We start from the raw sequence: 26793 nt of genomic DNA, 5'->3' as shown, positions 1-26793 counted from the left end.
TTGACATCTGAAAATAGCATCGAAACTGTAAAAATCCCCAAAACATGAAAAGGTCACCAGAGGTCAAATTGAGGTCAAGGGTCACCCAGATGTGGGTCGACAATTGGATTACACTGAAGCAACTCCCAACCCTAACGGACAATTCGTTCTCAAGTTATCGCAAAAATACTAGTTTTTTAACATTAATTGACCTTTGGTGACCTCAGATCACATGACCGTTATGTTTCAAAATATTGCCCTAACCAGTTCACAACTTGTCCTAAAATATCAACCTTGTCGCACATTGGCACTGGGAGTTATTGCAGTTTTAGTATTTTGGGATTTTGGACCATAACTGACCTTTGGTGACCTTTGTGGGCACCAAAAACAATAGGGTTCATCTACTCACTATGGGCCACCCACCCACCAAGTTTGATCATGATCAGTCAATCCCTTGTTGAGTTATCGTGCATACAAGCTTAAGCGTCACACACACACACACACACACACACACGCAAACCTGAATACATAGGTTCCTTTGCTTTCAGCAAGGAACCAAAAATGTCAAGATAATTATCTTTATTTATTCTCCCATATTCCTGAATAGGTGATTTGAAGAAAAAAAATTAGTTCTCTCAGGTAACTTACAATGTGGTCATGTAAAAAAAGATTATTATCAAACATACTGGAAAACATCAACACTTTAAAAATATTACTATTGCTGTAATTAATTAAATTCTTCAAAGAACCAATAACAAGTGAAGTCAAGATGTTTCCAGTAAGCTCAGTCTAAAGTACACGCATGTTTCCTGACATTAAAACTATTTGCCTAGAGTACCATTGTTCTGAAAGACTTAAATGTAGGTGTTACAAAATACAAATTCCCAGCCTGTTCTTTAAATGCAAAGTTAAAAACTGGAGTTGTACGTTCCAAGGATGCAGAAAACGAAGTTAGCTTTTACGGACTTAAATGTATTGCATGCTACAATATGACATTCTCTTAAAAGGAATGTAAAAAGGTGTATATAACAATAGTAGATGCAAGAGAGATCTCATGAAGTGTTAATATACAATATATAACTGCATTGGCAATTATAGTGAATTGCCTAAAATATCAAAATTGATTACAAATAAAGACAAAATGAACGTAAACCAACGCATTTTTTCTAAAGGGTAGGGATTTGATATCAGAACCAGAAAGTCATTGTGAAACAAAATGATGACTTTTCACGGCACAACAAGTTGGCACAAAATGCCTGCCATAGTTAATAGAGAATATCTATCAGTTCATGGACCAAAAGAATATGTTAAATGCTGAAAAGCTTCATATGGCCTTCTACTAACAAAAACAAACATAATTGTAAACATGTTAACAAATTGAGGTAACATTTTGTGTTTTGTGTTTGTGAGTGTTATTCCAGATGTAATATTGTAGTTTCTTGGGGGATTTTTTGAAATTCGACAATGCGAATATAAAGTGAGTGTGGTACATCTATGCTTAAACAGTATAACAAAGTTCTACCTTCCAACTTTCATGAGATTCATAAGAATAATATCACAAGTCGAATTGTATCAGTCATAAACGTGCTCGACTGCTTAATTCTCTGCTTGAGACTTGTTAAATTTAAATTGTTTGATCTCTTTACCATTTCTAAGTAGTTGATAATGGATTCTTCTCCTCTTGATAATTTTTCCTTACAATAAGACCTCGAATAAGCTATGTTGTAATCAAGTCTCCACCACATCAATATAGTTGTTGGTAATGACGTAATAGTGTAATTTTATGTACCACATGGCAAACGTTTAATGCTATTCTTTATACCCTTCTTTACTTAAGATACGAACGAATGTAAAGAGTGTAAGTTACGTATATAAAGAGTGGAACTGAAGATTTCAATGTAATGTCATTCAGTGCATTGATAAATAATTTAAAACAAAATTTTGAACTGCAAAATTGTAAGCAATGGTTATATCGAATGAAAATGGGCGTGATTCCTGCATGGCCACACGATATGCAAGGTATCCATTTGAAAATGCGCCCTTTAATACGACTGCCATTACAGTTTACCTGCCTCGAGCATTTTAATAGGCTCTCACAGTAGATGACAGGAAATTTGAGCTGTGCAAGTGACTTTTCCACGCTCGTTTCCTTTGCTAGGCTTGGCGAATAGATTACGTAAAACACAGGCTAACGTTCCAGACTAATAACCTTGAAAGGTGAAGAAGTGGGCAGTGACGAAAAATGAACTGCTTTCTTACTAAAGGGCGGTTTTTCAATAAATAGCTTCTGACTAGCGACCCCAGAAGAAATGTCAATATAGGAATCATTGACAAATTAAGGCAGGGTACCTCAGTTTCTATATCGCAGGAGTTGTGATGCTGAGGTGACTGGTTCAAATCCGTTCCATAGAAATTGTTATTTGGTCTTTTCCATCCAAATGAGCATGTGTTATAGTTTTGTTACTCAATGTACTTGAACATTATACCTACTTAATCCAATCCAAGAATGTTGCACTTATTTTTTTCATAAACTTCAATCGTTCATTCAGTACCAATGTTATAAGATCGTCGTTGATACCTGTATTGATTTATTCTGATCTGGCAGTTAGGTGGCTGATTTATACTGATGTGGCAGTTACGTGGCTGATTTATACTGATCTGGCAGTTAGCAGTGGCGTCTGTGTATCATCTTCGGGTACCTTCAGTTTCCTTTCTCTAGCCTTTTGACAGTCTGTACCCCTGCAGTAAGATAAATTGCAACAGTTGCAACAAAATGTGAACATAGATCTACTGTACGTTACAACGCAAATCAAGTTTAACATTGTTTTACCCAATTCTATTCAAGAAAATATAGTTTTGATTTTGCCGGTTTTAACAGGCTGAAGCGACGTCATCTATAATCATTCTTAAAAAGATATTGTTATGTAATATATATATTTATATATTTATATCAATTACGTATGGCCGTCACTGCATCCTATTTGATATACACAACCTACGTACAAGTGTGTATCCTTTGTTTATCTAACACCCATAAGTATTATATATCATGCTGCTTCACAGGGGGAGGGTGGGGGGTGGGGTTTGAAGTAGCATGATGTATACTACTCCCTTATTGGTCAAGCCTGTCTATAGAAAAACAGTCCTCCTCAAATTCACTCAAGCATTAATAATTTGTTACTTGATAGCATAAACTACCCCAAATACTGCCATAAGGATTCATCATTGAGTGCACCTATTTAATTGACCAGTCACCTGTATGATTGTAAAAACAAGTGCTCTCATGGCCAGTACTACTTTCTGGTGTGCGAAGACAAGTTTGGCTTGACACTGAAATGATACACTGTGTGTTTAATTCTGAAATTGTGCAGAAGAGCGTTCAGTATGGCTAGCATTACCAACTCCGGTAGATATTCAATCTCCCCTGTTTTTGGCCAAAAACAGGGGATTTGGGTGGTATTTGCTATAGGCAGGGATTATCGTCATGATAGGGATTTGTGTATGTTAACTCATTAAATCACCAATCGTACGAAAAAATACATAATAAAAATAACTTACTGCCATACTTCCCGGAATTCGCTAACCTGTATAAAAGAAGTCAATCATAAATGATAGCTGTAATTTTATTGTATGACAAAATAATTCAAATTTCAAAAGTATGGCTGTTAGGGATTTGTGAAATCACATTGTCAATCAAATGAGATTAGAAAATATGGAGCAATCAACTTAATGTTACCCTTAATATTACTTTTTCATAGTATTATGAGTTAATAGAGTAACATTAAGAAGCTAATTGTTTGCTATGTCTAATGAATCCGTGAATCACTAATGTTTTCTAAGATCTAGTAGCAAGCCTTATGTAACTTATATAAAGATAGCAAAACTCAACATTTCCTATTTGCGATATGTAATCTATTCTTTTGTGTTCAAGGTGCACAAAGCGACCATCTTTTTTTGAATCGTCCCTTTCAAACATTATTATATTTCTACAAGGGCGGCGGAAGCACTTTTAATCTGGGGGGCACCGACATCAAAGGGCACTTTGCAGAAATTCGATTGGACTGATGCAGCCTTATATTTAGTACCCTTTATAACTCTTAATGTATTTTCTTATTTGCGTATACGCATCACTCCATCAACGCCCCCCCACCCCCTCAAGGAAAATATGCATTCTAGCACTGCAATATCCAATGTGCAAATTGGGAAACAAGGAACAAGTTTTCTTTTGAGACAAAATGAGGTGAAATCATGCAAGTTGCTAATGTAGGAATCTTCCAAATTAGAGTTTATTTCTTGTCAATATCTTAACAATTTTTTTGCAATTCGAAATAGCTTTGAGTTTGACCCACAGAAATTCATTAAAAGTCAGGGGTGTAGCCAGGATTTGCAAAGTTGTATGCACGACTATCTGAGCGGAGCGCCACCATCAGTTGGCGCGGAGCGTACAAGAAAATTTTTGGTTTTAAAAACCCCTCAGATGGCTGGAAACGGCCCTTCCCGAGTGTTGATTCTGGTTCCCTGGCCTCTTGCTAACTTGAGACACCTCATTTTTTATGTAGAAAAAGGGCACATTTTTAACCTGAGGAAAAGTGGGGGGGAGCACGTGCCCCCTGTGCCCCCCCCCCGGTTCCGCCGCCCTTGTACTTCTATACATGCCAAAAAATGTTCAGATTATTTTGTAGGTTAATGATCAATCTCCATTACAATGTTCATCGAGATTAAACCAATGAATCTGTGTGTATTGTAATACATTATAACGTCACTACCTACCTCCTTGCTGTAAACTGCATCTGTCACATCGAGCGTACGATCATCATACTAAAAGTTAGATAAAATAGGAAGGTTTATGAGCTTTACAAATATGACGTCACAAAATCACTCCAACAGTTATGAGGCGATTCAAGAATTAATTTTCTTTTCAATTCAAACAAAGAAGGAAGTATGCTACAAAGAAAAATATTACTTTGGGATGAATATCAGAGATGCTTGGGATCAAAGTTATATCAATAATATCTGTCATGTGACACGTTGACGACACTCTGATGACGTTAATATTCAAACAGCAATAAGGAGCATGTATCTGGTAATTACAGGAGCAAAGGTGACAAGAATGAATGATCTATCAACTGTTTTTTGTTGCCTCTTAATCTTTTTGATATTTATGTAACGGTTTTTAGACTGACGCTGATCAAAAGTTAATGCAAAGACTATACGATACTAGACACACACGCAGCAGTTGTAACTGACAGTGCGAAGCAATTGATTCTGGATTCGAAAACTCAACTGTTATACAGAAGATAATTGCATGAGGTTTTCTTCTAATACTTTCAGGCAAGATGCACGACGGTACTGCAATCAATGTTAATTTAATGTACTTGAGTGAACACAAAAAAAAAACTCTGAAAACTAACCGGTTAAACATTTTTCCATATACCCCCTAAACTGTTCATTGAAAAACAATCAATCGGTACGAACACTGGTCAAAGGTTATACAGACATGATGTAATTCTGTTTAATTTTCTTGTTACTTGATTCAATATGTGAGTCCACCTCAACAATCTGAGCAAAATATATTGATGCATCTTACCTGTCAAACTGTTCCTTTCTTTTATTGATTCATTTTTTAAATCACTTAACAGTCGTTGGGGAGTTGCGATTCTTTGAATACATAATACTTCTTTCCAGATAATTATATAACCAGTTGTCAAGCAATAGTTTTAATAAGTTCTTAATACTCACCATCCATCGACCAGATTCAAGGTTGAGGTCATAAATTTTGCCACTATCGTACGGTAACCAAGTGACTAAAATGAAAGAGGTTACAATGCCATGATTAACAAAATAAAATAAAACATGATTATTTCACTCCCAAACACCCCAATGACCTACACTACAGTCACATAAGCCTTGAGCAATTAATTGTGAAGAGACTTTACAAGAATCTGCTACGCCCAGCTATTTTACATAATTGCATTAACATGTAGAACATGCGCAAAACAAGGCAGAAGGGCAAGTTTTGCAATCATTCTCTGTTCTGTTATCGAGTGAAAAATGTAACTTTCATTTGTGTGGAAAGCTTTGAAACGGGATAAACCAGTTTGTGTATCATTGTTTCTTTAAAACATTTAACCTGACATTCTTTAGAAAAGCATATCATTAGACTATAGTTAGATCATGGTCTCCCCTTCACTGGCATGTATCATGCAAAAGGCAAACGTTTGATGCACAGCATATGTAACATACTGGATGTATTTCATGTAAACCCTGATCTGGAGATATTCCCAGTCTTAAATTACCCTCACTGCATAATATTATTGTAACTGTAGAACATCCTGAGGGTATCTAATACTAATTCAGTCTGGTTCTTAATTCCTCACCATATCTCTGTGGTGGTATGTTTATATTTAGACACCTAGTGTATGTATAATTGTCTAGCAGTGACAGACACTCTGAATACACAAGTCAAAACAACATCTCAGCCAGCTGTACCACCTCTCTTGAGTCTTGTATCAAGCTTATTACTGCATGTAGCATGTATTAGAATATAAGACTTCCCAACCATACCATGAATAACACGTTCCAACAGGGGATTGTCTCCTTAGGTAGCCGCCCTGACCTGGTACGAAACAGCAGAGGGAGACTGTGGATGCAAAGCCTTCACATCATTCAACCTCTTGAGCTCAACATTCAGGAAGGACATGACTAACTTTTCTTCTGTCCCCCCTTCTCCCCTTGTCCCCCCTGTCACTCCTCTTCCCGTGGCTCTTTTCCACCCCCTTTTTCTCCACACATTTCTGTCTGTGTCCTCCAGTTTACTCCCTACCCTGTTCCCTTCATCCTCTCTTTGGATCTCCTACCTCTCCTCTTCCCCTGTTGGTTTCTTTTCTTCTCTCCATCCCTTGTCTATTAATCCTCTTACATCTATCTCTTTGTGTTCCCCCTGCTCATTAACCTGTTTGTATTCTGTGTGTGTTTTTGTCCCTTCTGTTACTGATACTTTTCATTTAGCCTCTGAAGGTGGCATACTCCTATTAGAGTCTATATCAATCCGCTTGATTGTTCTCCATCATGAAAAGTGCCAAAAAGCAGCAGGAGAACATCTTTTGTGACCTGTTATCAATCATAATCTAGTTTTTTGTGGCTTGCATGTTGAAGAGCATGAATGGAAGTTCATGTGGTGAGAAAATTGGGTCAATTTAGGCAATTTTAGACCCCTTTAGGTCTCCCAGGAGCAACGTAGGAAATTTGTTTACCACTGAGTGAAGAGGTTTGTTTACAAGTGACGAAAACTTCCGGCTCGGATAGCAAAAAATCTACATGGTCATGATTCGGAAAATTGATGGTGCCATGATAGGCCAACATGTCAGCTATCTGGTGATGGGTAGCGTGTAGCTAGTGAAAACATCTATCCAGACTTAGAGACCACATTACTTTTGTGATTTAGTGTGTAAGTCAATGGGGCTTTTAATGGGCGTATGCTACCTAAAGAAGTTCCTGCTACTGTAGGATTGATATGTCAGGCCAACTTATTTTACACAATTCTCTTACACAGGCTCCTTAGTGAATAAGCAGCATGCTAACAGTTTTTTTTCATTTTGAATATAAAACAAGTTAGAAGGCTTGATGTCTCCATCATATCAGAATCGTCTATAAATATACATCCTTTGCTTGATGTTTCACACATTTAATTTATTATTTTAATGATAACTTCAGGCAACCAATGATAAGTAATAAAATTTACATTATTGACTACAATGATTGGCTGCTGTAATAATAGTAATCAGTATCAGATCATAACGATAATGTACAAACTGTCGATATTGATCAATCGAAAGAGGTTAACCTGAGCATTCGCATAAAGTACCTTTCACTTTCATTGACTTCAATATTGAAGGAATATCCTCAGCAGCAATAGACTGGGGCAACAGACAAAATAAGAACCTGTGAAATAAAGCAGAACCATGAGTTGGTCAATTGCCTGATCACAATTCACAAAAAGTTATCCGATTTTATTTTTGGTAAATTTTTCAGACGATCACTGTCAATGACCTGAACGAGTAAAGCATTGACAATAACACAGACAATAAAGCTAACCTGTATATCATATATAAACAATGAGTAAAGCTATTCATTAGAAGGAAAGTCATTCAATGATATAGCATTTGTTTTGCGAAATATTTGAAATATATCTTATTTTCTGCCAAGTCCCTAAAATGACAATTAACCCGAACAAAGCACCACTACTAACGATCCAAATGTAGAGTTTAACAACAAGGCGAAGGTAAAAAATGGGTCTGTAAATACTCAATTCAGAAACAATAAAGTTCTGTCCTGTGAGAGTATCTTTCCACTTGGGAAATAGTGATAAAACTTTGTAGGTATTTATGCCTATTTAAAGTGTGAAAGTGGTATCTAGGTACGCGTTACTAAGATACAATATTCATTGAAATACTCACATTAGCTTTTCCAATCGATGTGAATGTTGTGCAAACATCAATATGCCAACAACCTCTGTCTCTGTCAGTTCTCTTCCCTCCTCATATGTATCAATCGATAGCTTCTTTAATGACACAGGACAGGACAATTGTAGCCCTGAACAGAGGATGATGTTACCAGCATCAGCCTTGGAGAAGGATTGTAGAAGCTCCAGATGGAAGATGGGGATCTGAAGGAAGGTAACATACGATTCAATCAACATTGAAATGATTTAGAGCTATATCGATTATTTATACGATTATAACCTACTGTGGCCAGTAACTTTCCTGAAGGTATCACTTATCCATCTTAATACTAGCATAAATCCACTCCTCGCATTATTACGATTAGGCTTAAGTTTGTTTATTGAAATCTAACATTAATATTAACAGAAACAACATTTTTCTTCACCATTATTAAAATGGGTTGATCCAACTTCTTTATCTAACATAGTACACAATGTATAAAAAGACAGTAACACTACAGTGAATAAATGCATGAAACATAAAATGGGCAAAATGACTGATATATGAATGATAACCAGGATGAAATATGGACTGTTAGACTAGGAATGTAGTGAGAATATTTCTTCATATGAATTAGTTATGTTAAACGTCCTGTTGTTATTGTGTCAAACCACACACCTTATGAATTATAGATATATTGTCACTACAGAGTGATATGTAATCTTTAAATCATCTTGTGTTATGTGTGCCACTAGCTGGAGTACTCCTTGGAAAAATAATTCATTATGATATGATTATCTTATGTGTACATTTAGCATGAAAGTTAGTACACTGTGAAGACCAGTATAGTTACTAGGATTAAAAGTTTAACAGCGTTTGAGTTCGCTCAGAAAAACTTGCGTCCCTGTAGTCCTCCATGAAAAATGCAATGTAAAATACCTCTACAGGAACACATAATACTGAGCTATGACCCCTGAAAGCACATTGGCTTGTGCACGACAAGAAGCCTATAGTGATAGGTCTATGCCATGCACAAAAAATCATCAAATGATAAACCTGTAACTATTATACACCAACACAATGATTTTCAAAGTTCCGAAGCGAAAAATGTTACCGCAGACTAGTTACCTATATGCTTTCCTAGATCACACAATCCATACTACCATGCAGTAGTATGGATCACACAATCCATACTACTGCATGGTAAACAACTTCCTTACAAAGTGTGTGTGAAATGTTATAGGCTATGCATATGCTGTGAATGTTGGAAATTCATGTTAAGTAATAGGAGTGCTTAGAGGTACATGTAAGAGTAAAAACACTGCATGATTAACTCATTTGATTGAGCCCCTTAAATTTTGTAGAAAATATAAATAGATCTCGACGACACAAAACACATCCCTAAAGGCCTAGAACTACTTGCTCACAACTTTTATGAAGCCCTGTCGTAAGTTACCATTAACAGTTAACCAATGCAATGTTATTCATACGTTTTATTTAAATTGAACAAAGTTTTCCCTTTCCTCAACCACCATTGACACGTTGGCACAACCCCTGCCAGTTCCGACCCATTGCCCCTTACAGTATGTAAATAACTCTTCACACGAAGTCCAATAAAAACTCAAGCTTCAATAGCTACTTTTGACGATGTATGAATGTTGCACAAGAAAAATAAATCAGTGGGGCACATGGTCAAAGACAGTGCGAAAAACTTTGCAACAAAGAAAGTACTGCGGTATCAATGTACATGTTACTTGAGCAACTCTCAATGTGGAGAGAACAAACATACTGTGAGGTCAAAATAAGTTTTAAGTATCAGAGATGTTAGGTTCCTACAAAATTCCTAACTTGTCTCAACTCACAAATTGTTTTGATCAAAACAATGACTCAAATATTACGTGATATCGTAGAGAAAATTCAACCAAAATTTCATACCATGACTGTCAACAGGGCCTAATATTATGATATTTGAGTGCACACATATGATAGCTTATAGCACAAACATTGTCATCTCTACACAGGGAAAGTAATGTTCAATTGTTGTTAATTTACATAATTTGTTTTCATTGAGCACTACAGACACTAGAATGTTTCCAGACAATAGGTAAGGAACTATTAGCCAATCAGATCATGGGAAGTTTGGAAAAGAACTATGACTATTGTTTGCATGTAAATCTCTGTAATGTAAATGTTGTAATAACAAGGTACGGAATTATAAATCTGTACCTTGTGGTTGATTGCTATGATTTATTTGCTTTAAGACAAATTCAATTACCAGAATGATTGGAAGAAATTTTGGTTATCCTGAGGTTTGGAAAATAATGTTCATTCAAAAGATATTCATTCAAAAATTTGTTTTGTTATGTTTTGCATATAGGCCTAGTTGTGAGTGTGTGTACTTAGGGTTTCCATCCGCGGGACGCAATGTGAAGTGTTTGCGTCCATCTCTGGAACTATGCGTTCCCGGATGCAAAATCCTGCATTCGTAACACCAATTGTAGACAATGCATCAAATTTTTCAATTAATTTAACTGCAAAATGATACACTTAATAACGTAATGGGGATGACATATTTAGTACATAATGGGGATGACATATTTAGTACATAATAGGGATGATGTATTTTGACATATCTAGTCCATCATAGGGATTTTGATATTAGACTACTGACTTACATCATTGTTAGATGCGTTCTTCAGTAGCTGCAAAGTACAATTCTGTTGTAATTTACTATCTTTAGTCCAGATCTGTAACCTCTCTGAACACAGTGACTCAATAATATTGATATTATCAACCTGAAAATAAACACAAAATGAAGCAGTGTAAACTTATCTCTCTGTTTTTACTTGTTTTACTATTCTAATTGTAGTATCATTGGTATTACTATAGCTTAATGAAAATCCATTGTTATGAAAATAAGTCAAAAACACATCCAGCAAAACGTCCTTTTCATACTACCAGACTTACCACTATGTACAGAAAAGTTCAAAATACTCTCAATAGAAAAGAAATGTCATACAAGGTTCCCTTGAGTTTCTTCAGTTGATTAATGATCTGAATTTATTAGTAATCAAAAATGTCCAATGACCAACTCATATTTTAAAATATTGTTCCACAATCTAGAACTATACGTTATTTTCCCTAAGCTATGTCACGATCTCTGTCGTTGTCTAGTGGTTGTCGGCATTTACACTACTTCCAACTTGTTCTGCACTAATGGACACGTACACAATAACAAAAAGCCCTGGCAACTAAAAACAAAAGAATCATACCTCCCAATCACCAGAATGGAGATTCAGGCTGTAACCGTAGTCTCGCCAGTATACTATGATGACAAGTATGTAAAAATATGTTAAATTTAATGACATATTTTAGGATTTATGAAGGAGAGGAATTAACTTTTTCACATAAATGAAACGGATACCTCTACACTAAAAATGGAACACTTAAGACCTAACTTTGATTTTGGTGTTTTTCATCCAATAAATATGGCTTGACTTAAAACGACACGATTTCAGTGTTTAGACTTAAAGTAATGTTCTTAAACAAATATCCTAAGTATAGATAGGTTAATAACATTGCCACTACAGTAGCTTGTACCAAAGGAATGTGTTGAGCAGGACAAATCATTTAGGAGGTTAACACTTACTGCTCCTGAAATCAATGTAATCCTCCTGACAAAGCAATTTTTTTTGTCATATTTTCTACTTTTGCATCATTTTTGCTTTTACCAAAGGCTTACAATCTGCTTTTTGCACTTCTAATGAAAATGTTACAATATATTATCTCTCATATCAACTCCTTGATGACTAGATTTAATCAAATTATCAACCAATACTGACAGAATCGATAGTTACTTTTTATTTTCCTAGATATCATCTCTGCATTGATAGACTCTTGAGAGGGCGAAAGAGGCAGCAGACATTCACTGAACCTTTGAAGTAGAAATGAAGAAACAAACCAACATGAGAGAAAGATAGCAAAACAGTCTTGCTATGAAGCCAATTCCATATAGGAAATGATTAGGAAGTGCTTCAAAATGATTGGAATCGAAGCACCTTAATGTGGACATCATTTTGCTGTTTAATATGAGCAAATGAGCCCATAACTGCAGGAAGGTAATAGTGTAATGTACAGTATGTTTAGGCTCGTCCTTAGGTCGTGCTAGGAGTCCATGAAAGGAATTGGTGTGCAATCAGATAGATTGTAAAATAGACTTGTATGTAATACAATTCCAAGCACAGTATGTTGTCTTCCGTTTCTCATACTACCACATTACTGATTAAATCCTCCAAAATTCATGAAGAAATGTGTTGGGTTCAATTACACCTTGGCCTCTTTGATGATACTTATCATATCATGTAAGACATTTTCCCAATGATAAATGAAAAATATTCTTACAGTACCTTCCAAGTTCACAACTGTCATTGTTTCTTTTTGTTATAATTAATACCGTGATGGCTAGTCATACCAACATAAACAACTCATCTTTTTTCCTGATTGTAACACTAAAATTTCTGATTACAATGTATTTCTTGATGATACATCATTTCTCATACCAGGTTTATCAGAGCTCTGTGTTTATCTCTATTACTTTGGTAAATCAGTTATTTTAAATGTAACAAGAGGGAACATTTGTAGGTACAAACTGTAGTATGATAACAAAAACATGAGATTCAACTTACGACAGCTCCTTAACAGACTGACAACGAAGCGCAAAACAGAAGATGTTTGTTAGCTGTTTCTCTGATATTGTATACGGTTCATTTCCCTCCTTCTCAGTCTCTATGTGTATCTTTTCTACTGTCACTAAAGGACAGAGAGAGAGGCCAGATTGGAGTAAAATAGTGTATCCATCACACTCCTTGAAGGCCATGGTCAGGTGTAGGCAGGCTATGGTAATCTGTTAGAGAAATGAACAAGGTTAATGTATTGTAGTTATCCTCTAGTTAAAGAATCATGCTACATTATGAACGGATGGAGGGTTTCATGTAATAGAGTTAAAGACCAGTGTTTTAATGAAGTGTTTCGAGAAACTTCTTCGTAGCGAAATATTGAACTGTATTCCATCACTGGACAAATACCAATTCGCATATCGCAGATCGACAGGGGATGCCTGCCTGCTTCTGGACACTATTCTACGTCAACATGTAGACACTCCTAGTAATTATGCAAGGATTTTTGTTTTATGGACTTCAGTTCTGCATTTAATACTATTTGCTGTTCTTAATTACTGGACATTATGAAGGCGCACGTCAGTGACAATGTAATTATACTATTTTATAATTTCCTGTTTGATCGCACACAGTTTGTTCACTGTAACAGTGTCAACAGTGATGCTCTCGTTAATAACAATGGTGTTCCACAGGGCTGTTGCTTGTCCCCATTACTTTTTGAAATTTACACTGATTCATTAGTCTCATATTATGACAATGTTTATATCTTGAAGTATGCAGACGATACTGCCATAATTGGGATGTGCACTGATAAAAACCCACAGTGTCTAACAAATTATTTTGCAGCCATAGAGTATGCTGTGAATTGGTGCAAGGATAATAATATGCTTATTAATGGTAAGAAAACCAAGGAAATGATTGTTGATTTTTCGTGCAGTGCAAAGTCATGCCCCATTGTACATTGACAATAATGTGATTGAGGTTGTATCACGCTTACTTAATTGGAATACCCACGTGAACAATATGGCATCTAAAGCTAAACAGAGATTATATTGTATTCGTTGGCTCGCCGGCTTTGGCTTAGATTTTGATAAGCAGCTTTGGCTTTTTCAGACAATGGTGTTGTCCTTCCTTGTGTACAGTACTGTGGCCCAGTTTGGTTATCATCCTGTTCTAAAGGACAATTAGACTACTGTACTTGAATAAATCCATCAAGTTGTATTCTACCATCACAGATGATTTCATTGATCGTATAATATGTCAGTGTGCTTCTTCTATAGTCAAGGATTCCGATCACCCTCTCTTTGATTTTTACATGAAACCACAAAGATTTTACACGATCCTACGTATGCGGACAGAACGGTTTAGGCGATCATTTTTACCTACAAGTATTAAAACTTTGAATTGTATGATACATAGATAACTTTTTTTAACCTATTTTTGAGAAACTGTAGTCCATTTTATTTTATTGTAATTTTATGATGAATATCAATATATTATACTTTACTTTAGACCATACAATTACACTGTGAGGTCAAAATGACATTATCAACAGTAGCTTACCATGGCAGTGAAACGCTACTGCATAAATCATTGAGTTTTACTTTTAGTTTTTTGCAGTAAAGGGGACCACACAACTTATTCAAATATTTTCAAGGTTTGAATTGTCCAAGTCATAGTGTGTTCATTTATTACTAGCAGTATGGCCACATGAAATCAATAAATCAAGTGACACTCTTGGTAACGACATTGACACTGAGTGTTGTTAGTGCCCATTTGAAATTGTTTTACGTTCGTATGGTCATTAGGTCATTATTTGGGATTCAACCTCTGAAGATATGTATACAGTTGGGAATCTGATCTCATGAATCGATTGCTATTATATAACTTTCAAGAAATGCAGCGCAAACTGGAAAAATCAAAACAGGACTTGGCAGAAAAATAAACCAAGCACTTAAGTACATGAGAGGGCAAATGTTCAAATCCCGGTGGAGGCTGGAAGTTTTGCACTGTTTTTTGTAGGGACAGTATAAGGACACACTGATTATAATTCTATTGTACAGTAACAGTACAAGACCGTGACCACATGACCACAAACCTGAGGGAATATGTCTTGATTGCAGTGAAAGAAAATTACTTCACCTGTGTTGCACTCGCAAATTCCAAAACTTGTAAAGTAGATCTCTGATGTAGTTGACTGTCATCGCCATGTACGTGGACCACATTAGAGGCCAACTTTGTGATTGCATCAACAATATTCTCACTTTTATAGTCTTGTTCCAGCATACACATCATAGCAAACTTTTTATGTTTAAGGTTGTTTTGCAGATAATTTACAATTTTACCCGAAGCAGTCTTATTAAGACCACAGGCAAATCTGTAAACATAGTGAAGTTCAAAGGGATCCAAACAACGGAGCAGTTCAGCTACACTCTGGCTCTCTGTTGTGGCAGAGGTTGAAGATTCTTGAGATAGATAATCAGCAATGTAGTGGGCAGCATACCACTCACAGAACAATTTGTGGAAGAATCTGACTTCCTTTTTGTAGAAAAATTGATCACCAGTCAGTATTTCTTCCTCAAAAAATATTCCAGTTTTAAGATACTGCTCATAAAAGTCATCCCCAAGTCGTTTTCTCAGGGAAGTACTATCCCACACAATCAGTTGGTTTCTACCGCTCAATGCCTCAAAAGCAACCTTGTTCAACTCATCATGTTTTAAGTCAAAACATACCTTTTCAATTGGTTTGTTCATCAAATGACTATGTAAGCAAGCTATCACATTACGAAAGAAGCTAGTAACGGATTTGAATGTCTTCAAGTCTTTGTTCTCGTGGCTCATGTGAGCAAACAAAACAAACAACAAACGAACTTGACACAAGTCACCAAGTAGAGGGTTTCGTTGGAGTTTAAGTATTATTTCCCTGGCAGCTTGTTCGTCACCGTGTACAACTGCTTTCCGAATATATTGATCTCGGATGTGCTCGTTGAAACCTGTTAAACGTATTCGATCAGTATGCGGTGCAAATTCTTTCGGTAAGTAGAAAGGCCTGGTAGTCAGAATGACATCTATATCCTTCAACATTTCTCTCCGAAGGATAAGAGAAATATCAGTCTCTTGATCGTCTTTATCAGGGTATTCGTCAAATCCATCCAAAATAACCAACACACCTGAACAATTCTTTATGATTGATTCCACTATAACCTCACTCAGATCTGAGTCTCTGGGTAATATAAAACGCTGTATTGCTTGGTATATTGACTTCACCCCTCTCAGTTGTCTTAGCCGCAGGTAAATAAGTATCGGTATGTTACTTAAAGGGGATTTTGGAACTCTTTGGCACCAATCGTATGCAAGCTGTAGTGTCAGTGTTGATTTTCCGTATCCAGGTTCACCCTCTATAATTTGCCTACCACAATTCTCAGGTTTCTTTAGTAGTTCATGATGTGACTCTAAAAGTTTCCACATTTTGTTTCCATGTGCTTGTTGAACTAACCGTTCAATGCCGCTATAAACATATACTTTATCAACACAAAACATTCTGTCTCTGATGTAAGGCAATGGTTGTACGGAATGATAAAGTATCTCATACTTTGCCTTTAATTCCTTGATAAATTGTTCCTCCTCTGTAGGAAACCAGAAAAGTGTGATTAGTAACAATCTTATTTTATATCAGGAACAAATTCAATAATGAAAATGGTCAGATGAAAGGTTTTTTTTTTTTAATTGGAATGTCATTATTGGTAGCTGCTCAACCAAATTTTGCTGTAGAAAATGTCTTGATATGTTAATTGAATTGCTTAACTTTAGATTCGTTCTCAAACTAAATGGTTATTTGAACAGCTGCTTTAATTGCAAAGAGACAATCGATTCCATCATTTGGCAAAGATGTGTAAAAAAAAAACTTCTTGGCCCAGACCATTTGGGAGTCATCATTGGGTCATAACTGTTATCTGAAGTGGGGCGCATTCTGATGTATTCAGAATGTTCATATCTTATTTTCATAAACCATAAATACTGAAATACAAAAGGAACCGTGAAATTAGTGTGTCATTTATATATCCCCATTTGGTAAAGTTAACTGCAACGTGAATTTGATATGACATCAATAAAGTCACTGGAATCAGTTACATTATTATACATTATCATTTGTAGAGGATATGTATTTTGAAATTTATTTTAATTTATGCGTGGTATTTAACAGTATCTTAAAGCAATTGAAGGTATTGTTTGCAGCATTCACTGCACTCAGCTTGCAATAACTTGTACATCAGACTTACCAGGTGTGCGGTGAGTCTTAGTCTTGGGCAACATCTAAACAAGAAAGAGGTAATGATACTTTCAAACATATTATCAATAAAATTATCAATTTGAAGTCACTATTTGCAAATAATTTGACTATGTAATTAACATTTTCTATTTAATAGGATACAAGTTAACATAATATGTTGATGTTGCTAAGTAACCGTAGGTTATACCTTATTCTTATATAAATGTACCCAGAGTCTACATGGCAGTCAAGCTTGCCCATAGAAAAAATGTCCTCTCCAATTTCACTCAAGCATAAATAATTTGTTACTTGATAGCATAAACTACCCCAAATACTGTCATTAGGATTCATCCTTGAGTTGACCAGTCACCTGTATGATTGCAAACACAAGTGCTCTAATGGCCAGTACTACTTTCCTGTGTGTGAAGACAAGTTTGGCTTGACCACTGAAAAAATACACTGTGTTTCTTTAATCATGAATTTGTGCAGAGGAGAGTTCAGTATGGCTAGCATTACCAACTCAGGTAGATATTTAATCTTCCCTGTTTTTGGCTAAGAACAGGGGGAATGGGGTGGTAATTGCTGCAGGGAAGATCGTAATGTACATGTTATCCTCAACACAAAACTGGTAGAGAAAGGATTTCCTGACAGTTGCGTGTATTACTTATATCTATTACAACATGAAACTATCCATTGGTAGGAATGTTATTTCAAATGGGTATAATGTTAACTTGTTGTTGTAACATATTATGTGTATAGTTTAATTCAGTTGTTCACTTCCGGCATCAAAAATGCTCAATAAATAGAGGGTAGTGCAAGTTAATATAGTATATTTTGTTTAATCATGTGTAATCTCTGAGTTTCCCACGTGTTTGGTGATCATCAGACAAGTGACACGTTTGTAACCATTTTCTATGGTATGTACCGTGACTGAATATAGTAATAGATTAAAAAATCTCAGCGCGTGTTTCTTTACCTAAGTTTATCTATGTGTTATATTCTTTGCATGTAATAGCGAGATTAAAGGCTCGTTGTTACTAACATACAACCATCCAAGCCGCATTTGTTTCCATACCACCACCAGTCCTCAGTAGGGAATATTTAAGCGCCCCCGGAATCTTAGACTGAATTAGTGTTACAGTATGTTTAACAGCTTTATATATTTTGTTTCCCTTGATATTATTTATATTTTCAGATATAATGGTCTTACCTCTTCTTCTTCCACAATTTTCCTCCGCCTCTTTCGGAAGTTTAACACTGCAGGAATAATTTATGTAAGGTTAATTAACCAGAATGCAAAGATGCATCGTGGTTTCGATGATGTAACATCAGCAGTTTTCTTCATGAATCTGACATCATATACAGTGAGGGTGTACAACACACTTGAACTTAGTAATACAGTGAAAAGCAGTGTGATGTGGAAAAAAAAAAGTCACAATGACAGAGGCTGTCCTGACATTTAACATGTACAGTAATGATTACCATTCACCTCAACAACAGGCATCTTGCACTAAATGTGATAGATACATCAAGATACTAAATATGACATCTGTCCTTGTTGAAATATTGTGTAAAACATGGGTTTCACAATTTGACACCTGGTGAGCTCAAACGACCACTGACCTCCGCCCAATGTTGTACAATTACATACTAAATATGCGATCTGTCCAAGCTTCCATCATGATATTATGTTAGGAAGGTGTGTTAGTGTAGAGAGACAGGTAAAAGGGGAGTGAAGTAAATGTTTGGCATTTGTTGTCTTCATATGACCTTAGACCTCCACCAAAAACAATAATAGGCTCCTTAACTTGTCCAAGGTTCCCTTCTTGCAAGATCATGTTTTCAAAGCTTTCACGATTTGACCTGTTTTCCCCAAGTGAACCTTGAGCTCCACCAAAATCAATGGGCTTCTTTCACTCAATGCAATACACCTTCATACCAACTATGCGATCTGCCCAAGCTTCTAATATTGAGATATCATGTTTACAAGGTTTTCATAATTTGACCTCTGATGACCCCAAATGACCTTCCACTTCCCCGAAAAAAAAATGAGCTTCTTTTAATCAATAAGGTTCTTCTACACATTAAATAAAAGGTCTGTTCATGCTTCCCATCTTGAGATATCGTGTTTACAAGGTTTTCATAATTTGATCCTTGGTGACCTCAAATGACTTTTGACCCCCACCAAAAACAATAGGATTCTTGTACTCAATGTGAATTTAACCTCACCAAATATGAAGTTGGTCCAACCTTTCTTTCTTGAAATATTGTGTTTACCAGGTTTTACAATTTGACTCCTCATGACCCCAAATGACCCTTGACCTTCAAAAACAATAGGCTTCTTGTACTCAATGTGGTATCTACACATTACATGATATTAGTCCGAACCACCCTTCTTGAGATATCATGTTTACAAGCTGGGCATCACAAACGCGCACATACACAAAAATGCCATCATCAATGCAACGGTTACTATTATAATCATCAAAATAAAAAAACATAACAAATAGTTACTATACTTTTCTGTTTGTCAATAAGGATAATGTAGATGCAATGAATACAAATAGAATACAAGAAATTAGCTAACAAACTTTGCAATATATTGCAAAGTAATTGTGCTATGCACCATGGTACAGTACCTTTCATACAGACGACCAAAACCACCAGAATTAGAAGTACTACAATTATAATTGTAACCACAGCAACTTTCGATGAACCCAAAGTCCCCTTGTTGTCTGTAAATAGGAAAAACACATGTTAATTAGCAATTTGAAATTAAGCATTTGAAAATATTAAGTGAGGATCTAAAAGGGTTAACATTGTCACAAAGACAGAACAATTATTCAATAAAATCAACTGCACTTTCCAAGTGCACATATTTCAGATACTGTAGATTTAGACTACTGTGTATCAGTATTCATCAGTGTGTGAGAAAAGACTAACCTTTGGCGATATAAAGAAGCAGATAACAATAACGTTGTTCTGATGGAGCTTAAAGTCAGATTTAGAAACCGTAAGTCGGATCGAAGAAGAAGTCGTTCGAGATGCAAACTAGCCATTCATTTAGAAGCATAACTTCTATCAGACATAAAATTCACTGAACATACGGGCTGTATTCTAACTACACGAGTAGGCTACTGTACTGGATCTCACAATTGCAAAATCATTCACCTCTTAGAACAAGATAAAAGAGAATATTTAGATCAATTCTAATGTAACTTCAGGTATAAAACACTCATTATAAAACACTCTAATGTGATCCCTCTTTCAGGCGCTGATAAAATTTTGAAGTTTGTTGTAAGAGAAATGTCAAAGATTCCTCACTTTTCTGTTGATGTCCTTTCCAGCTCTGTTAGAGATAGAGCAGGATAGTTTTCCTAAGTTCTCCATTGGAGTTTGACTTCTGGTCGTATTCCACGAACTGAACACGTCACGTTTCCTGCTCTTGCGACGTCGAGTACACATACTGTGTATGGTCACATCCTTCTACAATTATGTACGGCGGGCTTGGATAGGCTATTCAAGAAAAAAGGAGAAATTGTTTTTTTTTCCCACAATGACTGGTTAATAACTGAAATACGTTGTATATTAGTCAATACGAACTTAACATGTAAAGAAGTCTGTATCTTAAAAAAAAAAACATTTGACAGATCATATAAATGTATACGTTCCATTGTGCACAAGTGTTGCATTACAGTCCATTCATATAAAGTAAAACCTCTGGGTGTGAAAGGGAGCAGTGCACTTACTCAATGACTACTGTGTCTACAGTAAATACAGTAAAGTAAAACATCTTGGTGTGCAAGGAGTAGTGCAGCACTCAAAGAATAGTAGGAAAATTATACAGTTATGTAATACCTCTGGGTGTACAACTGGAGCAGTTCAGTACTCAATGACTACAAGTATCTAAAGTTATACAGTAAAATAAGACCTGAGCTGTGTATGAAAGGGAGCAGTACAGTACTCAATGATTACTGTAGTGTCTACAGTTATACAGTAAAGTATTACCTCTGGGTGTGTAGGGGAGCAGTACAGTACTCAATGATCAACATTTATACAGTAAAGTAATACCTCTGGGTGTGTAAGAAGTAGGGCAGTACTCAATGACTACTGTAGCGTCTACAGTTAAACAGTTAAGTAATACCTCTGGGTGTGCAAGGAGCAGTGCAGTACATATTCAATGATTACTGTATGTACAGTAAATACAGGAAATATTTACCTCTGGGTGTGTAAGGGGCAGTGCAGTACTGAATGACTACTGTGGTGTCTAATACCTCTGGGTGTGCAAGGAGCAGTGCAGTACTCAATGACTACCGTAGTACACCTGTACATTATACAGTAAAGTAATACCTCTGGGTGTGCAAGGAGCAGTGCAGTACTCAATGACTAAGTACTGTACAGTAAGTATGTAAAGTCATACAGGAAAGAAATACCTGTGGGTGTGTTAGGGGGTAGTGCAGTATTCAATGACTACTGTAGTGTCTACAGTTATACAGTAAAGTCATACTTCTGTGTGTGTAAGGAGCAGTGCAATACTCAATGACTACTGTAGTGTCTACAGTTATACAGTAAGGTAATACCTCTTGGTGTGTAAGGGGGCATTGCAGTACTCATAGACTACTGGAGTATACATACATTTGCAGTAGTCAATGGGTACAGCACTGCACCGTACACACCCATAAGTATTACTTTACTGTAAATCATATTCCAAGGTCATGAGATCCACCTCTCATTTGAAACTAAACAAAACCTTGACCTCTGATAACTTTGCGCATGAAGGTGGCACAGGGATCAACCATGGACAACTTTTATCAGTTTGGAGATTGAGTTTTCGACCCATAATTGACCTTTTTTGACCTTGGATCACATGACCATTATGTTTGGAAACGATCCCTTACCCTATTCACAACTAGTCCCAAAATGTCAACCATATTGCACCCCATCAGTGGGAGTTTCTCAAGTTATTGCCCCCAAAACACACATTTTGAGCCATAATTGACCTTCGGTGACCTTGGATTACATAAAGGGAATTTTGGAAAACGTGCAACTAGTTAATTCACAACTTGTCCCAATATATCAGCCATGTCAGACTTTGTCACTGGAAGTTGTTGCATAAAATTAACATAAGGGGGCAGATTTTGTCATGATAAGAGATCTTGAATGACCTTGGAAGGCATGACAGCTTTTATGAAAAATATTCCCTTTGATGTGCACTTCATCCTAAAATTGTTATGAACTCCAATGTACACACACAATGTTATTGCTAAAAAGGTATCAAATCCAACCTTTGGCACCTCATAACTTACGAACCGGGTGTTCGATCGAAGCGGGAGTTAGTTTCATCTTTAGAGCATGTATAGCTCTATCATATTGTTAAATATTGACAAACTTGTTTTGGTTTTATGTCCTGTATCTCCTAAAATGAGCATATACAGGACTTTGCACCTGAAGGTCGCACAGGGGTCAACCCATGGACAATTTTGATCAAAAGACCATTTGATATCTGGATATGGCCACAATAAATTCAAATAAATAAAGAAGCTAATACAGGTCACCAGAGGTCAACCTAAGGTCAACTGTCACAAAGATGTGGGTCCACTATTGGATTACAATAGCGTAACTCCCAACCTTGACGGACATTTTGTTCTCAAGTTATCACAACAATACCTGTTTTTGACCTCTAATTGACCTTTGTTGACCTTGGATCACACCACTGTTAAGTTGAAAATGATCCCCTATGTTATTTACAAGTATACAGACATGTATACTGTATATTACAAGTTCCAAAATAACAATCATGTCGGACCCTGTCAATGGGAGTTATTGCTTGTTTATTGTTTTGGTTTATGGCCCCTAACTGACCTTTGGTGACCTTTACAGGCACCGAGAACAATAGGGCACACCTTTTCACTATAGCGGATCTAGTTGACTACATAGGTTCCTTTTGCTTAAGCAGGGAACCAAAAATTGTTTAAGTCCTTCATGTTGCTTAAATAACACGCTAAAATACATTCTAATGTACAGTATGCTAACTTACATGATACATGCTCATGAATGCTAACATGTATGCTAACAAACATGTATGCTAGCAAACAGACTGACAGCCTAACATGCTAACATACAGGCTAACAAACAGGCTAACATACTTACTATCATACACACTAACATACATGTATGCTATCATACATGTTAACATGTATGCTAACATGTATGTTTGCTAACATACATGCTAACATACTTGCTATCATACATGCTAACATAGCCTTCAAGCTAACATATGTGTATACATGCTAACATGTATGCTAACTTACATGTATGCTAAAAACAGGCTAACATACAGCCTGACATACACGCTATCATACTGCTTATAACATCCTAACATACATGCTAGCATACACACTAACAAACAGGCTAACATACAGGCTAACAAGCAGGCTTACATACACTGCTAACATACTTGCTATCATACATAGTTAACATGTATACATGTATGCTATCATGCATGCTTTCATACATGCTAACAAACAAACTAACATACATGTATGCTAACATATACATGTTAACATACATGCTAGCATACGTGCTAACATACAGTACAAGTACAGTACATATACTGTACATGTATGGTATCATACTGCTTACATAGCCTTCAAGCTAACATATGTACAGTATGCTAGTTCATTCATGACAATAAACATGATGATACATGCTATCATGTATGCTAACATGCTAATATAGGAGACAGGACTGCTACTATAACAGATGTATTACAAATAGTACAGGTATCGCAGCTCAATTAGCCTACTGTAGTGCAAGTCAATGGGAGCAATTAATTGACCAAACCTTTATGCAAACTTGCAAAGTTGTGATTTTTTGCAATTTGGCCGAAATCCAGTATGTTAATGGCTTCAATGCTTAGCATATAGTGTACAGCAATTGATATTTCAGGAATGATGTTCTGTGATATCACGCTTCAGTGATTTATGTTGTCTAAAATGAGTATTTGGGTCAAAATTTAGACTTTAAGGCCTGAGATTGCTGAGATGGACTCTGTTGGGGTCCTGTTAATGTCACAAAGTGAGACTATATAATTTACTCACTTTAAGCTAGGTCCTATGAGTGTGTGACACTAGTTTCACGAAGCTTGCTAAGCAACAGTAATCAATGTACGTGACATTTTGTTGTGAGGATAGCTGAGTAAATTTGGAATAAGTTTATTCAAAATACATGAAATGTGGTTGTCCCAGCCTGGCTTCCTGCCTCAGGACCTAGATGGTAGCAATGATAAGCTCAGTAGCAACAATTATATTACACTTGATTCTTGAATTCTCATGCTGGCATGATTAGCGTTTTATAGTTGCCAGTTTGCTAATGCTATAAACAGATGCCTAGGTAGTGGTGCCCAGGCCTAGCATTTTGACCACTGATTGTGTTAGACACATAATCATAGGGCTGTAATGCATCCTGCACATAGTTTACTTGAACTACCATTAAATTGCTGAAGTTAACGAACATGTGATAGGCTTACAGTACATGTATTGCTGCTTCTCAAGAGCACTTGGTGTTCAGAATTTTACAGAACATTGACTGCCAAATTCATTGCAGAGTAATACAGTACAGTAGCTACACTGTACAACTACTGTACTGGGATTCGTGGGAAGTACTAAGGTGGCCAAAAAAGGGTAAATAATTGATTTCATACATTGTAGGCTATATGCAAAATATGCACTCACCCAGCTTGGTTCCTGCCACTACCCCACTACACTTTAAGATAGGAATGCATGCTAATTATCTCAAAATATTAATTGTTCTGTGCCAATATGCAAGACCAATTGAGCAGAATTTGACTACAAAATGTCTGACGTGTCAAGTTCTTTCATACCCCTAAATTACAGTAACACATTCGTTGATAAGCTAGAACTGAAGTGTAGGCCTCAGTACATACATTCATTGACTTTGGATGCTGTTTACTACTGTATGCTCTGAGCCTCTAAGCTCAGACAGGTCAGGGCCCAGAGAGTAGCACTGTGCAGTATGTATGTGGTAATGGTATCGTAATTCGTATGTGGTACAGTACTTGGGTAATTTTGGCTTTTTTTAGGAGTAAGATTTCCAAATGCCCAAAACATGTGCAAAACTGAGGGGAGGATGTTAAAAGCTTAGAAAACCACAATTTGATCAGCATATATAACTGAAATGGAATAAAACTCATCAAATATGTAACTCTTCTTTGCTGCAAACAGTTTAGGTTGCCTGACTGTATGTTGCTACAGTAGTAATATTAAGGTGCGTCAATAACGAAGGTGCGTTAACTGTGAAGCCTTTGCTATACACAGTTACGGTTCTGATAGTTGAATTAATTCAATATGGTGGTTTACAATATTTCAACACTATCATGAAATTTTGTAGGGCAACCATACAGTATTAACATCGTTCTGAAGAATATGGTCGACACACATACAGTAGCTTCCGTTTAGTAAATTACTAGGCCTAGTACTTAGGCTAGGCCTACAGGCTACACTAGTTCTTGTACTAGTACATAGAAGACATTTATGATAATAATAGTCAAGTTGTTCAAGTAGTCCTAGATATCAATTAATAAATAAAATGATAAACACTTAGGCCTACCTGTGTTAAACTTAGTTACCAACTCGAATTATCAAGATGTAAGTACCAGTGTTTTGAAGCAAATATGTAGAGAAACCGAACGCGGAAAGATCCTGTTGTACCAGCGCGTAAAATAATCGCTGCATACAGTACGAACCATCGTTTGCAAGCACCTATGGCGTACCTTGAGGCTTGAACAAACATATAATTAATGTGTGTGAGCCAGATAGTGTAGATCAGTGGTGTGAGCGAACGGAAGGTAAACTTCATGTAAAAACATGGTTAGGCCACTGATCTACAGTGCCACAGTGTAGATCAGTGGGTTAGGCGGTTCATAACTTCAGCATCAAAGGTTAAGGTCAATCGTAATGCACGCCGTTTGCACCACATTTATGATTTATGTTACAGTTGCTGAATATGTTGCCTTCGCGAAAACTCCCGTTGTCTAATTTCATTCCGTTCTTCAATTTCATTCCGTTGTCCAAGTTCATTCGGTTATCCAAATTCATTTCGTCGCGAGGTATTCCGTCGCGGAGAAATCCCGTTCGTTATGCGAGAAGTGACCCGTGAAGGTGGGCCCTGTCCCACTTCTATCAATCAATTTCTCAATAAAGTGTATATCTGGCAAAAAGAACGTGAATAACAAGCCCACGTAAGCCTACCAAGTATCCATGATACCGTACCATAACAATATGAAGACGTCCCCGCCACCGCCCCTCTCAGTTCTTATGCCTCTATATAGCTAAATATGTTCGGGACAAACCATACTAGCTACATCTAGGCTACATCTTTATCGGTACTATGCAATAGACTGGTGTCC

General features: G+C 36.4%; 2 protein-coding genes across 11 annotated transcripts in view; one reads left to right on the top strand and one right to left on the bottom strand.

Annotated features, from left to right (window-relative positions):
* Positions 1-26793, top strand: part of LOC139970087 (uncharacterized) — an 853056-nt gene that overhangs the window by 665941 nt on the left and 160322 nt on the right. The window lies entirely within an intron of this gene.
* On the bottom strand, positions 550-26192 carry LOC139970023 (uncharacterized). Of its 3 annotated transcripts, none has more exons than XM_071975559.1 (16): positions 26041-26192; positions 20691-20882; positions 20006-20101; positions 18577-18623; positions 17377-17410; positions 15239-16722; positions 13106-13323; positions 12278-12354; positions 11693-11745; positions 11096-11215; positions 8436-8644; positions 7844-7920; positions 5719-5783; positions 4750-4797; positions 3538-3563; positions 550-2718 (listed from the first exon to the last, which is right to left on the bottom strand). In XM_071975559.1, the coding sequence occupies exons 3-16, from the start codon at positions 20010-20012 to the stop codon at positions 2628-2630; spliced, it is 2556 nt and encodes an 851-aa protein (XP_071831660.1). In that variant the 5' UTR covers positions 20013-20101; positions 20691-20882; positions 26041-26192; the 3' UTR covers positions 550-2627. The 3 variants fall into 3 exon arrangements, with proteins under 3 accessions (XP_071831660.1, XP_071831659.1, XP_071831661.1); XM_071975558.1 differs by having other exon boundaries at positions 25995-26166; XM_071975560.1 differs by lacking the exon at positions 18577-18623 and having other exon boundaries at positions 25995-26165.

The sequence above is a fragment of the Apostichopus japonicus genome, chromosome 7 (assembly GCF_037975245.1).
Source record: "Apostichopus japonicus isolate 1M-3 chromosome 7, ASM3797524v1, whole genome shotgun sequence".
NCBI lineage: Eukaryota > Metazoa > Echinodermata > Holothuroidea > Aspidochirotida > Stichopodidae > Apostichopus > Apostichopus japonicus.
This window is presented reverse-complemented; position numbering and strand designations above follow the sequence as displayed.

What these genes read in the sequence shown, in the direction of transcription:
- LOC139970023 (XM_071975559.1), bottom strand. An exon ending in GATATCTAGGAAAATAAAAA is followed by an intron (nt 11,746 to 12,277) that starts GTAACTATCGAT and finishes TTGTCATCATAG; the next exon opens with TATACTGGCGAGACTACGGT. An exon ending in GAAGTCAATGAAAGTGAAAG is followed by an intron (nt 5,784 to 7,843) that starts GTACTTTATGCG and finishes CTTTCATTTTAG; the next exon opens with TCACTTGGTTACCGTACGAT.